Source organism: Mastacembelus armatus, chromosome 8 (genome assembly GCF_900324485.2).
Source record: "Mastacembelus armatus chromosome 8, fMasArm1.2, whole genome shotgun sequence".
NCBI lineage: Eukaryota > Metazoa > Chordata > Actinopteri > Synbranchiformes > Mastacembelidae > Mastacembelus > Mastacembelus armatus.
In genome coordinates this window covers 5,514,074-5,530,112 of record NC_046640.1, presented here as the reverse complement: position 1 = coordinate 5,530,112, position 16,039 = coordinate 5,514,074, and the positions used below count along the sequence as shown (strand labels likewise).

The 16,039-nt window shown below is 39.8% G+C and overlaps 2 protein-coding genes across 3 annotated transcripts in view; one reads left to right on the top strand and one right to left on the bottom strand.

Annotated features, from left to right (window-relative positions):
* carhsp1 (calcium regulated heat stable protein 1) overlaps nt 1–7,107 on the top strand; it is a 31,783-nt gene extending 24,676 nt beyond the window's left edge. Inside the window, exons 3-7 of one of the 2 annotated variants that reach the window (XM_026324246.1) lie at nt 660–768; nt 1,332–1,454; nt 2,785–2,935; nt 3,989–4,518; nt 5,992–7,107. In XM_026324246.1, coding sequence (XP_026180031.1) covers nt 660–768; nt 1,332–1,454; nt 2,785–2,935; nt 3,989–4,030 — 425 coding nt within the window. In that variant the 3' untranslated portion in view covers nt 4,031–4,518; nt 5,992–7,107. Of the gene's footprint in view, nt 1–659; nt 769–1,331; nt 1,455–2,784; nt 2,971–3,988; nt 4,519–5,991 lie in introns of both variants that reach the window. The other variant, XM_026324247.1, reaches the window with a different exon arrangement.
* Nucleotides 7,004–9,468, bottom strand: LOC113140440 (uncharacterized). The gene is made up of 2 exons (XM_026324235.1): nt 8,600–9,468; nt 7,004–8,365 (listed from the first exon to the last, which is right to left on the bottom strand). The coding sequence occupies exons 1-2, from the start codon at nt 9,194–9,196 to the stop codon at nt 8,039–8,041; spliced, it is 924 nt and encodes a 307-aa protein (XP_026180020.1). The 5' UTR covers nt 9,197–9,468; the 3' UTR covers nt 7,004–8,038.
* Nucleotides 9,469–16,039: the final 6,571 nt, after the last annotated feature.

The window sequence follows — 16,039 nt, the reverse complement described above, 5'->3', positions numbered from 1 at the left end:
TTAATCAGCTCAAAGTTCAGGGTTAATTTCAGAATTTGTTAAACCTACTTTCTGGAATACACTTCAGGTCCTGATAAAGAGTTATCAGCATGAACAGTAAGTACACAGTGAGACTGAGACAAAATTACAGGTGGTAAGACTGGATTTACATGCAAGGGAATTTGAGTCCAGCACAGAAATGGCAGACCCTGCCATTAACTAAAAAACTACGTAATAGAGAGCTAACCACAGAATGTAAGTAGTGACAAGATTTCATGATAATCTTAGGAATTCCATCTTTAAAGAGGAAATTAGATCGAAGTCAAGTTATTCTATCTGGTGTCTCCACTTTAAATTGTTAGATTATTAGCTCCGTGCACTTTGGCCTAAAAAAGCAATTGGAAACTATGCGGGGCCACGTGTGGGAGAGAGTTACAACATGAAGCCAGTACAGAAGAAGACGAGAGAAAGAAGCAGAATATTCTACATTGTCATATTTCAGTACGATAGTACCACATTGACTTGTTTTACATAGCAGATGCTTGCTTCACCATACTGATTTGTCTGGCATTATTAACAGGAGGTGTAGTACAGAGCCAATACAATGATGTCCTATGCTGCAGTGTTATTTGTGATGATGATGAAACAATGTCTTTGTTTTTTTTTTTGTGCACCATCAGGCTCCCTGCTGCCTCCAGCCTGTAGACACAGAGACCGCTCTCCTTCCCCCATGAGAAGCTACCTCATCCCCAGCCCTCTGCCCACACGCAGGAATAGGACTTGCTCAGCGTGAGGACATACACACACATTGCTCTTTCTATAGTTTCTATAGCACACACATCAACACATTTCACTCCTTAGCCCCTTACCTTTACAATAACCATCACAACTGAATATCGAAATCCTGTAACGATTACCTAAACCCTGAAACAATCCTCACAGTGATTTTCCTGAACTATGCCACCAACACAGAAAGACACACACACTGTGAAATCATGTGAGATGAAAGAGCCAGTGAAGTAGGTAAACTGTTAGCTGCTATGTTTCCCGTACAGTAAGCTTGCTGAATTCAGCAATTAGTTGTGGGAACACAGTAATGACATGATTTAATGAGTGATATGTCAGTGTTATGTTCATCTGCTGGAAAACTCCTGTGGGTTTAAGGACTTTTACTCTTATTTAACACTTGCAAACTGTGCATTTAAAAAAAATGACAGTACAGGTGACAGCAAAAAGTATTTTCATCTGCTAGCCAATCAAAATCCTGTATTTTCAGGAACTGGTCGATCACAACATAGTCATACCTTCATTTTAATTCCAGCCCTCCTTTTGAAATTTTTTACTCCTTACAGGACGGCTCGTGCATCAGAGGGTCCGGTGTTTACAGGGGTGTGTAAATATTTTTCCCGCTCCAAAGGCCATGGCTTTATCACGCCATCGGACGGGGGCAATGACATCTTTGTCCATATCTCAGAGTAAGTGTCTGTCTGTCTCACTGCATATGATAGGGCTGTTACAATTTTAACCATTGTCATCAAACTAAAACAGGGCTCTTTGTGGGAATAGATGGAAACACACACACACACACATAGGGGCCCTGTGATGGACTGGTGACCTGTCCAGGGTGTACCCCTGCCTTTCACCCAAAGAGAGCTGGGATAGGCTCCAGCAGATCCCCGTGACCCTGGTTAGGAATAAGCGGGTATAGATGATGGATGGATGGACACACACACAGGGATAACAGTAGGAGTGTGTAAGAAGTAAACAATATATCTGATAACGTCAAGCCATTACCTTTATCACCCACAGGCTTGAAATACATAGACATCTGTGGTGTAGACACGTGCACACACAAACACCTATTTACACATAAAACACAGCAGCACAATGTATACTGTATAGAACTAGATATAATAAAATAGTTCAAATAGACTGTTACCTTCTTGGAGAGTCTGTTTGCTTCCTTCCTGTTCCTCTCTAACCAGCCAGCATAAACACAGCTTCACAGTTGGACATTGTGTTTTGGTTAATTTTTTTTAATTGTATTGTTTAAATCCATTTTGCTTGTGAAGCTGTGTGCATGTTGATATTTGTGTGTCATGTAAAAGGCCAGACATAAAAATAAACCATCCATTTTGTCACTTGACCTCTGAAGGTAGTCTGCAGCTTAACAGAAAATAAGGAAAAATGGCATTTCCACTTAACCAAATTAAGAAAAAGAGCTGCAGCTTCAGAAAATGTTTATGAAAGTCATTATTATTGTGCAGCAGACTCATTTAGATTGTTGCAAAGGTTATGGATTGATGTAAAAAAAAAAAAAAAAAAAAAAAAAAACTTCAGATTAGCAGCACATTACTACATAACCTTCTGGGTTTTTCAACAGTTCATATTTCATTTTAGTAAACTCTTATGCTCAGATCTATGATTCAAATAATGGTAATTCAAACTTAAGCTAGTGGCAGTCGTGGGCTAGATGGGAGTCATTGTCAGTGCTGTAACCCTGCATGAAAGTATTAGCTGTTAAACCACTAAAACAAAAACAAAAAAAAAATTTAAAACACAAGCTTTCACCTGTGAGCTCAGCTGCTTAGACAACAGAATTTGTTGGAAAAAAAACAAAAAGTCCTGTTTTCCAACAGTGTTGTCACTAACGTGAAACAAATTTGTGGTTTTTGAAAAATAATATCTGAGTTCACTCAACATCAAAAGGCCAAGAGGCACTAACGACTTCAGTTCAATATTATGACAGGCAGGCTCTCACTTTTTTTAACGTTGAATCTCTTGCTTTCCTTCCGCCTGCCCCAGCATTGAGGGTGAGTATGTGCCAGTGGAAGGTGACGAGATGAGCTACAAAATCTGCTCCATCCCTCCCAAACTGGAGAAGGTCCAGGCGGTGGAGGTGATCATAACTCATCTGAAACCAGGAACCAAACACGAGACCTGGTCAGGAGAAGTTGTGAGCGACTGAAGGCTGACCCTGGCAGAGGGCGGGTGGGTAGCGTTAGCACGTTGGGTGGGTGGGGTGGGAAGAAGGGAAGAAACTGGGATGGAAAGGTTGAGATGGTAAGGATTGTGACCAACTCGGTCCTTCTTGTTTAACACTCCTGTTCAGCGGTCAGAGGAGATGTCACAACATCCTGATGTGACTAGTAAAGACTTAGAACATTTAATAGTTTACATTTGTTAAAGTTGGAAACTTTCTCTGCTGTTGCTGGGGAATTGGGTAGCCTATACTGTGTTTTGGGAAAACAGAGTTGGTGCCTGGTAAATGAATAGCTTTATGATTACAGTTTATCATAGAAAGACTTAAACATTAGGTTTCCTGCTTAGATTTTTAGACACCCTGTGTTAAAATTGGATGGTACATTGAAATTACACCCAGTTTGATGAGGAAATTCATTTTTGCTATAATGAGTCATTTCCTGGAAAACCTTTAGGCATTCCACTTTGTGAATAACCTCCTGTGGTCTCAACTGATGTGACATGTTGAAAAAGGGTGTATGAAAACTCCACATTATATAATTGAGGACCATTGGATGATTTTGTGTTGTTTACTTCTTCCCAGAGAACTTGGTGCTCTCTTTGGGCTATACCCCAATCTATTCTCTGTATTTGACCAAGTGCAGTGGCTACAGGAGTGGATTAAAGCATATTCAACTGGTCCATCCTAGTTGATTCTGCTTTTTTAATACAATAACCAACAAATGCATGCTTTGTTTGTTTTTTCTCAAAATGTTTTTGCACAAAAATATTTTAACAGGTCATATTCTTTGTCTTTTTTTTCATATCCCCTGATTTATTGTTTTATGTACCTCTTTTACTTCACCTTTTTAGGAACACTTATGAGCCTCATGTTTTTTTTTCTCCTTTTTATTACAGTGTATTTACTGTGAACCACACATCAACGTTATTAGTATCACTACCCAACTACATTATTTTACACAAGACAGTTTAGTTTTTTGTTTTCTTTTTTAGCAGAAATGCTATTGCAACTTTTTTTTTTTTACAGCGTTTACTTACCAATACACACCTGAAATGTTCTTCAAGATAGTGGATAAGAATTCAATGATGGACACACTCAGAGCCTGACTTTTTCTGAAGATGACCCAGACTCATCACAGGGATCACTGTGTTTTCTCAGTTTATCACAAGTGGAATACTCCCACAAACTATCCACCCATTTTACTGAAACAGTGAGGAGATTTAGGGTGCCACAGCAGAGAAGCTAACAATCGTGTACAAATAATATCAGACCTGCCCAGTAAAATTGACAATAAACTAAATGTGTAAAATATACAGTCAAATGCTTGATTTGTCATGACTATCACAGATAAACCAAATACGGAGCCCCCGAAGGGACATGGAAGAAAAAAAATAAAATCGTAATCCCGAGAAACTTTTGCGAGATCTCGCAAAAGTTACTGTTGATACATTAAAGACAGAGTACTCCGTAGAGAAGCCATGGAGGAGGATCTATTACGTTTCTTGAGGTCGAGAGAGGTCCCAGAAGAGGACATCATGAACATGCAAAGAGACAAGGTGGGCAGAAATTCCTTTCAATAACCAGTGTTTGCATACATTTTTACCAAATGTTAGGATATTTATGTGAAACAACGAGCCTCTTAGGTTAGCGTTACAGCAGTTCAACAAGCAAAGGTCGTTAGCGTTATTTTACGGAAACTTTTAATTTGTTTTGTGACTTTACGACTTAGGTTATAGTTTAGTTTATACTAATAGTTAACAAACTTGTCTTATAGCTTCACGTTTTCACAACTTCATATTCGTAATATATTTTCTCCGTTTAAAGTGGTTACCATGGTAACGTTAACATGGTACTGTACCTAACGCCAAAGCAGGAACCACTGTTACAGGACATGCTGTAGACTAGAGACTGGAACACCTATCATACAATTATGACCAAATTTACAAATCTGTATTGTCAGTGATATACAAGCACGTAAAAACAAATAAAAGTGAACGTTTTGTGTAATACATTTTGAGGTACAGATGGTCCAAGGAGGTTTTTTGCTCGATGATGGTTAAATGTACAGGTTTTTGCACAAAATACTACGGTGGCCGACAAGGGCAAACGCGCTGCAAAACAGAAACGCTGCAAAAGAGGAACTCTGCAAAACAAAAACGCTGCAAAAGAGAAACGCTGCAAAACAAAAACGCTGCAAAAGAGAAACGCTGCAAAACAAAAACGCTGCAAAAGAGAGAACACAACGGAAGTGCGCCAGGCCGATAGGGGGACCCCGAACTGAGGGGTGCAATGAACAAAGAACTTTTACAGAGGCGAGAGAGACACATGTAGTGACATAAGTCACGTCTCATTTTGGAGGCTGCGTAATGACGCAGCTTATAGTGTTGAATTGCAAAAGAATTGAATGAGCGACCTCTGATGATTGTTCTCATGTGCTAATATGTGCTAACAATGTTCTGTTACATTTGTTTACTCGATGTTTCTGTTTTGCAGCGTTTCTCTTTTGCAGCGCGTTTGCCCTTGTCGGCCACCGTAAAATACACAAGCAAGCAGCTCTTGGTCATAATAACACCAAAACTATATTAAAATAACTAAGCCAACAGATTACTGAGAATCACTGTCATTTGCTCAAACATGAGCATGAACAGCTAGCTAGCTGCACCTGGATACATAAATGTGCTGCCACTTGTTAGGGTGTTCTTTTTAATATCAAACTGGAAACTGCACCCAATTAAAATTTAAATTCTCTCCTAAATTGCAAAAATAACAAAACCAGATTTCTGGAAGATAAATATGAATTCAATGAACTTTATGATAGTAGTCCAGCCTTCTGCTAGATTTCTCACTGTACAATCTCAGTCTAGTACAATTTTGTATGGTCACACCACTAGTTGGCTAATTAGAAATGCTAAGGGGGAGATGACCACTGAAACACTGAAAATATTTTGACTTTTGATCTTTCTGTATATCTGTGTCTGTGTTATTCACATTCAAATTTAAAGTGTTACATCTAATATTTATGCTTTCAGGTTGACAAGGCAGTGCTATCCATCATGACTGATGAACAAATGGCAAAATATATCCCTTCATATGGTGATCGAGTTGCTGTCCACTCCTTCTGTCAACAAGCACAGTGCAGCACTGATAAAGAGACTCTTTTACAAAGATTACGAAATAAGATAGGAACGCGGAATATGAAATCAAAGAGAAAAGGAGCCTTATGTGGTTCATCACATGTGTTCCAAAAGCAAGGTGAAGGGATGGCAAGGAAGGCAAATAATGCAGGAGAAATGACTTCAAGGAAGATTGAAATTGGGTGGCTTCATTTTTGCAATAATAACAGGCCTTGTTGCATTTTTTTGTGTACATATTAATGTTCTTTATTGTTGAAACTTATGCAGAATCTTAGGGTGAGCAGCCTGCCCTCTAACTTCTGTTAGTGCAAAAATACATCACTGTACTTTTCACAATTATTTTTTATTTGAATCTTATTTGATTAATTTATTTTTGAAATTATGTATATGTTTGCAGTGGTTGCAACTTTCAGTTCTATCCTATCCCTGCTTTGGCTGAGATCAATATTTTGCTTTGGTTTAAATTGGCTTGCTAAGAAGGTAGATTACAAAGTTGTAGATCACCTGTAGAATTGTTCATTATTAATAATTGTTGATGTTAAGGTGTTATAGAGGTGTACTTTTTAGATTATTCAAGGAAGAAAACTGGTTGTAAGTTAATGCTGAAGATACCCATGTGCGATCCTGCTTACAAAATCTGCAAGCTGATGCAAAATGTTGCCTGAATAGGCCAGATTCCAGCTAATAATATGCTTTAATTGGCCTTCACAATGTATATGTAATATTGAAAACAAATGGCATTACTTTCAGTTATCATTTTTAGCTCTGTGCCACACTATTACTTTTTGTCACCACGGGTTATTTTTTCAGAAACAGAATGTGTGTGCACTTTGCCATAAAGAAACCAATAGAGTGTCTATTTTGAATATTGTAAAGTTATCAATTGGTCTTAAGGAACCTCACAAAGCTGATTAGGCAAAAGTTCAAATTTAATCAGGGTTGTAGGCCAGGATATCACACTGTATAACAGTACATAGTAATTCTTAATAAAAACTTTTGAAACTAGAAAAAGCCTACTAAGAATTTATTGCAGAATGTTTTTAACATTTTTTTACATCTCCATCAGAGTCTGTTAAGGTTCATGCCTTAAAAAGTGGGTCTACCCACACACATAATACAGAAAGTTGATGAGATGCACTGCAGTGACTGCTGGCCCCAATGGAACATGTACATTAAGTTATTACCTAAGGTTTCTTCATCAAGCTCCATCTCTCCTCTCATGTTTCCCTATTATCGTCATCATCATGTTTATTTATTACAAGTGTTCCTAATATCACAAACCTGTTCACTACTAAGAAGCTCAAGCACTTATGTTATTTTCTACCCCTTTCTGACACTAGTGTTTGGCAAAAAAAGTTGTGCACAGATACCTACCATGTGCTTTTCTGTCAATTTGATCTCATCTGTCACTTGATATCTGTACAACTTGGTTATGGAAGTAGTAGAGCAGTTACTTTTACCTAATGAATTTTCACAGTTGGGTTTTGTGTGCTGATTCTAAAACACATACCAAGTGTACATTTTATGTACTGTATAGGAACTAGCACAGCACATTTTTATAGTTGTACAAGAAAACATTCATAAAAAGATATTCATATGCAGAAGCTGGACCTGTAAATTTTGGGCATTCTTGCTTAAACTATAACTGGTTATCAAAATCATGGTTGATTGACCAAATGATAAATTGACTTCTGACATGTAGCAGCAACTAAGACTCTCTTGTGTCCTATTTGAAGACATACATCAAGTGAAATAATGTAAACTGACAGAAAAAAAACTATAGCATGGTTAGTGTTTACAGGAAACTCCTGGTGTTTCTTTCTTTACAGGGAGAATGAAACACAAGTTGATTGTAATGAGAAATACTCATGGAACCAACAGCCCCTCCCATTTTGCAAATCAACACACTGACCCCTCTGGGATACACCTGAATACATCTGTCTTACAGAGATGCACTAATAGCCTCTCTAAGGCGCATATACAAGTTCACAGCTTGATATGGATCATTTGGTAGAGTCAGATGGGACTCTGCCATAATAATATTGCATAGTTCATATACATCTGGATCACATGGTATGGCCAGTCGAAAGACACATTCATTTTTGCACAGTTGAACATGTTCATCTTCAACCAGGGAAAGATAGTCTCTTGTCCTGTACAGTTCAGGCAATGCATACATCACATTGGGCCGACCGCTGGGGACGTTCAGGTTTTTCGAAGGCCTGATGGTGTGTGCGTTCCAAACCTGTACAGTGTCATCCAGCTCATCCTGTTAAAAACAATACACAAATAGATTTAAGCAGGCAACTGATGATCCTAAACATACCTAACCACAGCACTAAAATGTATTATTTACACACAATATTTATTTAAATGTATTCCTCCCTTCTCTCTGCCGCCTCCTCTCATCTGCCCCCCTCCCCCTCTGATCCTTCTTTCTGTTCTTACTCCTCCTCTCTCACAAATACACACATACATGAAAACATGTCATTCATTAACTCACCTGGATAAGTCCCATGCAACAGAATTGGAGGAGGCTTTTGTCCAGAAGTCCGCCATCGAAGAAGCCATTGTCTCTGAGGTCTGCAAACAATGATAACCAGAACTGTACACACTGGCTGCGAAGAAACCCCCACCAATACTCAATTCTTTGATTGGCAGTGCTGGCTCCCTCCAGGTAACTGTCAAGGGTATCATCTGGGTGAGCCGGAAGTAGGAAACGCTGAAAGCCTCTGACGTACCCATTCTCAGTTCCAAGATCACCTCTCACAACTCTAGGACAGCCACCTAAACGCTGCACTGCTTCCATGAAATACCCTCCGATCAACTTTGGGTCACTATTTGTTCTGTATGCATTAAGCCATATCATTTTCCTTGAAAAGAAGCCATCAATACATCCGTTCACACAAATGCCGTATGGCTTAAGTTTATCATACGAATCCAGGTGCCAGATGAAGTTCGGCCCTTTTGAGAAGTAGTTCCGTCGTCTGAGAAGTCTTGCTTGCCTTAATGACACTCCTCTGGGATCCAGCTCCTTCAAAACCAAGCGCACATCCTCCTTCCTCACACGCAGTCCGTGTTCTCGGCATTTAGCGTACATCCAACGGTACCCGTGAAGTTGCCCGGAGTACTGCAGTTCGTTGCTAACGAAATCAACCAAGTCCGCCAGTTCGGAGTACGTTTTACGACGAGAATAACCCCTTTTGTTAAGTATTCTCTTCAGGTGTCTCTCACTTAGGTAAAAACGGTGTTTACTGCCAAGCACTGGTTTAATGTCCCTAGCTCAAAATAAAACTCTACGAACGGCTCCCACACTTGTATTCTTTCAATTGTTGTCGTTTCCATGGAGACAGTCTGACCCGGAAGTAGATTTACAATGAGAAAGTTTCTCGGGATCTCGCAAAAGTTTCTCGGGATCTCGCTGCGAGATCTCGCAAAAGTTTCTCGGGATCGCGCAAAACGAGATCTCGCAAAAGTTTCTCGAGCCAGCACTTCCGACACGCGTTGACATCACGGCTGAACGTGACTGTCTTTACGTGACCACGTCTCGAAGGTTATGGCCTTTGATTTTGGTGACGTCATTCTATCTCGATGACGTCATTTGATCAAGGCTTTTGTGGCAGCTGAGTAATGCTGAGTTGGCTCTTTACTCTGTGGTTACTGTCAGAGTTAGACGATCCGTGAAGTTTGCTGTGGGTGGAAAGGTTTTGAAACATTTTGCAAAAATGTCTTCCTCATGTTACATTTCAAGTTCAGATGATGAAAGTGAGACAATTCTGGTAAAGAAGCGTGATCTACTCTTTAGCAATTCCACTCGCTACCTGGTAATGGACCTTATAGGAGAGGGAGGTTATGGTCTGGTTGTCAAGTGCCTCAACTTAATTACAGGGAAGACCACAGCTGTTAAGATTCACAAAGACGGTGAAAGTAAAAGCATCCTAAGGGAACTGGAGATGCTAGAAGCAATCAGGTCTCTGGACACTGAGAAAAAGAACATCATAAAATTCATAGAAGATTTTAAGTGTCATGATTGCTCTTGTTTGGCATTTGAAATGCTGGACAAAAGCCTTTGGGACCTGATGGAAGAGGAGGGAATGCCACTAAGTCTTAATGAGATTCGCCCTGTGACTCAGCAGCTCATGGTTGCTTTTGAGGCCTTAAAGGGTCTCGGCATAATGCACCTGGACATGAAGCCTGATAATGTGATGCTTGTCAATCACAAGGATCAGCCATTCAGGATCAAGCTGATTGACTTTGGTCTGGCTCACCCAGTTGGGGCATTGGAAACTGGGACAGTAATGCAGGTTCTTGCATACAGGGCTCCTGAAATAATGTTGGGCCTCCCCTTGTCTGAAGCTGTTGATATATGGGGAGTAGGCTGCATCATGGCTTACATGTATTTTGGAGATCATCTGTTCCCTTTTGAGTGTAAATATAACTGGATGAGAACTCTGCTGCATCTTCTGGGTCAGCCAGAGGAAGACCAGCTGAATGATGCAATGTACACCTGGAAGTATTTCAGCAGCGACCATGGTTCCACAACTCAAAGGTGGAGACTGAAGACGCCAGGGGAGTATAAGGATGCAACTGGTGTTAGGGCAAAAGTATTAATGACATTTTTTGAATTTTCAGAAACTTTGGAGGATGCAGTAGAAGGTTGGTCAGAAAAACAGGATGGCATTGAATATGAAGATACAATGGCATTTCTAAGCCTCCTGAAAGGTTGTCTACATGTGGATCCTGCAAGGAGAATCTGTCCAGGGGAGGCCTTAAAACACAGATTCATAACAATGGCTCACCTGGTTGATGAAATGGGAACCAGCTCCTATGTAGATGCTGCTCTTCATCTCATGACTGTTTCCTACCTGCATCAGTCAGTCCATACTGAAAGCAGCTCAGAAGATGAAGACAGCTATAGTGAGCCAGACTTTATGGGACATATTTATCATTGGTCAAACAGTGGTTCTAAAACTGAAGAGGATTATTCTGCTGGAGAAGAGGCAGTCGCTGACAGTTCCAGCAGTGCAGGTGGAGACATCGAGGTTTCAAGTAACAAATACTCAGACGACTTTTACGACACTGACAGACCCAGTCATGAAAGTTCTACTAGATCTTCAGTGGCAATGGATGTTTGTGGTGGAGTCAGAGACACTGATACTTCAAGTAAAAAAGACTCAGTCACTGTTGCAGCTTTCAGAGATGATGATACCAACACTGGCTGTTTACTAGTTGCCAGTAACACTAATGACAGAGGTTCAGCTGACATTGACCCAACTGATGGAGCTGCAGCCTCCATGTCTTCAAAAGACACAGCTGCAGCTGCCATCAGACCCACTAATGCTGACCATGACAAGACCAGACCTGATGGAGGTCAGCGTAGGACTATTTTTCAACGGACTTGCAAGTTCTTCCGTCGAGTGAAGAAGAGAGTGGTTTCCGTCTTTCGGTGTCATAAGAACTAGTCTGCCTTTGTTATGTGGACAGGAAGGTTCTGGGTTCGAATCTCTGGGGCTTTTTTGTTTGGGTTTTCTCCGGGTGCTCCGGTTTTGTCCCACTACAGAGTCTAGAATAATGTCATGACTTTTACAGCATCTTTAAACACAGGCAGTGGTGCTGCTGCTGGACATCGACACACACTGGAGGTTTTTTCTTCCGTTAAAGGGAGTTTTTTCCTCTCCACTGTCGCCAAGTGCTTGCTCATAAGGGAATTGTTGGGTTTTTAGTTTTAGTTTTTGTAAAGTGCCTTGAGATGATTTGTATTGTGATTTGGTTATACAAATAAAATTGACTTGAATTGAATTGAATTGAATTGAATAGTTGGTCATTTACATGTGGTCTTTAATGGAAAATGTACGTTTTAATGTATAAATGCTTCCACTGATTAATTTCTCACTTATGAGAGGAGTACAATGTGCCAGCACAAAATTGGGTTTAAAAACGTAACTTAAATTTGAGATTCCTCATTCCTATTCAAAATGGTGAAGCTAATAAATGACAATAAGCTTAATTTTAATGCTTTTATGTTTATTTGATGTGTATAAAATAATGTTTTTGACGGGTTCCTAACACATATACATATATATTGGTGTGAGTTTGTGTGCATTTAAAAAGATATAATGACCCAGTAAACTCCTTTAAACTGCATTTTCTTCTGTTCTATAGTTAAATGGATCTAATTCTAGTTAAATGGACATAAGTTCTGCTTATAGGCTAGTTCACTGATATAACTTTCAGTTGTTTCATTTGGCAAAGGTAAAGACATCTTCCTTATACATTATTGTTTTATGATTTGCAGCTTGGTCTCTGATGACTACAGACAACAATCCTGCTGTTCCTCCGGTGTTGCCTAAAGCTGCAGCTGCAGGTGTTGACAGAGCAGTAATGTCTGCAGGGAGATGACACTTTTGAGAACGCCCACCCTTGGATTTTATCGGGCTATAGAGAAGGCTTGTGTAACACTGTTTCCTATAATCCCAGGATCATTCAATGATTTTGTTTCATTTTTGTGACACCGCTGATCAAAGTTGCTGAAGGTTACAGGGTATGTAATGGCCCTTAGTCATCATTCCAGCCTATGGCCTTTATCTGCAGACTGCAGAGCAACCACCAGCCTTCTTCCTGCTGCTGCTCCTCCATTAGCAGCTGCAGTTCCAGCTGAGGACAAAACTGTGACCCTGAGAACAATAAGAGCAGCGACCACAGAGGCTCCTGAACAGACACAGAGGAAAGTTTGTTTATTGCATGAAATGATCAGGCCACACCTGCTCCTACCCCACTGTCACTGAAACACTGGACGGAGCCAGAAATAAACTCCCAACAATAACTCAGCTGGAATGACTGTGTTGTCATTAAACCAAATATGTTTATAACATTAGGAATCATTTTAATGAACTATTAGAGGGGCATATCAGTATTGTCAAAGTACAGTTATAGTCACAGAGCCCTATGGGGATCCTTATACTGAAAAATGTCAGGCCCTTTGAGGTGGCAAAGTATGACTGAGTCACCACTCAAGTATTGTCAGGTAGAAAAATGAAATATTCATGCCTGATAATGAAAACAAACTAAAAGCGCTTGTTGTCTATTGTTGAATAAATGTCAGGTTTTTAAATCATGGGTGAGACTGACACTTGAGCCATTATAGAAAAGTTTGCATAGGATTGAATTGAGTTGATTTTGATATACAGTATATAATGTTAAACTAATTAACTACCAGGAAGAACCTTTAAAAATCTTTACTCATATATTTTCTATAATGTGTTGAGAAAAATATAATGTAAAGAACATTCAAGAAAACTTTTTGCTTTAAATAATTCAACTTGTAAACAGTTCCAAAAAGGCAGCAGTAGAAAGATCAGTTTATCTTAATATGTATTAACAAAGTGATTAATTAAGACTTTTGACTTTTTTAGTCATAATTCCAATTAAATATCCAAAACTAATATATTACTAGTCACAGTTCAGTTGTAAATCTCTTCTGACTGGTCAAAAATGCATTGTAGATATTTGAAATCTGACTTTGACTAGTCAAATGTAGTCCCAAATATCTGATAAATGCTAAAACGGCGCACATCCATTAGAGATATCTGTAATGTGACTTTGGACTAGTCCAAATGTACTTCCAGATATCTTAAATGACAGTTGTGACTAGTCAGAAATACATTACAGATATCTTTAATGTGTATCCTGTCGACCTATTTGATGTTAAAACGATCTGCCATAGTATGCTGCATAGTATTTGTTGGGTTTCTCTGTGAAGATGATTGAGATCTTTTTGTAGTGTGTGTATTGCTATACAAATAAACTGAATTGAATTGAAGTCATAGTAAACTGATTTGCCTGCCAAGTTCAGATAGATGGATTTAAATTAGATATATTCCCATTTAGGGCAGCACAGTGGCTTAGTGGTTAGGGCAGTGGTTTGCATTGGTTTTCTCCAGGTACTCTGGTTTCCTCCCACAGTCCAAAAACATGTATGTCAGGTTGATTGGTGACTCTAAATTGCCCATAGGAGTGAGTGTGAGTGTGTGAGGTTGTTTGTCTCTATGTGGCCCTGTGATGGACTGGTGACCTGTCCAGGGTGGACCCCTGCCTTTCACCCAAAGAGAGCTGGGACAGGCTCCAGCTGATCCCCGTGACCCTGGTTAGGAATAAGGGGGTATAGATGATGGCTGGATAGTCCCATTTAGGGATGTCTGTAACGCTGACACCTCCTGAGGTGTACTTCATGATGGAGAGGAATTAAACTTCACAGAAGACAGGTCTTTATAGTCATAACCAGGAATAATGCAACTATTTTTATTATTAATGACTAATAATGAGTTGTAGACCCTCATGTTGATGTTAATAAGTCTTACCACGTTGATATAGTTATAAAGTTAAACTGTGTTGCAGTTCTGCAGTGTGACCACTGCAGGGCAGTGAGTATCAGTGCTAATCCTAAATGCATTCATCTATCAGCTGCAACAATTCTGCCAATATTAACTGCAGAATGAATACTTTTGATGCTTTAAATAGGAATCTGAATTAGGCACTTGTTATAGAGATGTTTTTTATATTATTGCGTTATCAGGGGTGATTCTAGGATCAGACTACTATGGGTCCTAAGCTCCTAAGGAGAATGTAAAATTTATGCAGTGCCTCATGCCAAGTGCTCCTTCTGCTGACTCCATCCTGCTCTGTCCCCTTCTCTCCCTCTCTATCCTCCTCTCTCTTTGTTTGTGCTGTCAACCAAATAGCAAACTTAACATCACAAAATATATAATTTTATAAGAGGTATAAATTGATCCATAATGATTTATAATGTTATTCTAATTAGTATTTTTAAGAGGTGGATTGCTATAAGTAACGCAGTCAGGTAATGTCATTTTAAAACCACCTGACCTGCACCTGGTTGTAGAAAACAACAGATTTCCACTGTTAATCCACTCTCTTGTGTAGTGGCAAACCAAACGTTTGTATTTTGATCATGAAAACAATATGGGACTTTGTAATGCTTTGCTAATTAGCCAAGTGTAGCAAAGTTACTGTTATGTTTTATGTAAAGATAAAACAAACGTCTTGCATTTTTTAATGAAACACATTGCTATTTAATCATCACTTATACTAAAATATTAAAGTGCATCAGTCAGCTCATTACCTGGCAAGTGTGCAGCTAAGTCAGCTAATGTAGTTTGACAGTGTTCATTGTGACTGTAACCACATACTTTCTAAGTCAGTTTTAAGGACCAGTTATTCCAGTTTTCACATTCAGAACAATCAGAATCTGTGTTAGCTAAGATTTGTTTGATCCCCCTAAAAAGGGTCAAAAATGGCCCCTGTTGTGCTGTGACCTTTGCTTAGTAAAGGATCTGCATTCCCCACCACTGGACATGTCTGTACCATGAGCAGAGTAAGTACACTATCAGTGTTGTCAGGTTTGTCTTACTGGACACCTTTTCTGCTTCTCTGGAACTCCTCTTTCCTACATCACTGTGCTTTTAGTCTGTGGTGGTGCTGTAGTTGCGTTTAGCTGACCAGCAGAGGTCGCCTGACTCCCATGTTGCAACTGTGCTGCACTGAGCTGTCATTTGTGCTCAGCACCTTGGACAGCCAGCCAGTAAGGAGCTTGTCATACGGGATTACTGCTTAAATGCCATAAATACAGTATGTGGCATCCTGCAGTCTATCTGAATAATAACATGCTAAATGATGATGACGCTGAGAACCACCTGATGGGAGAACAACTTTTACACCTGATGGGGGGGGGGGGGGCTGAGGAGAAAATGATGGGAAAGGGTGTGAGGGTAGACAGAGTGAAACCAAAGGGCGTACATGAGGTGGGGGGAGAAGAAAGGGCGCAGAGAGGAAAGACAGAAAGGAAGAAATGGTTACGCAGGAGGGGAAAGACGCAGGAGAGTAGGGGTGAGGATGAGAGAGGGATGGAGGAAAACAGATGATGGAG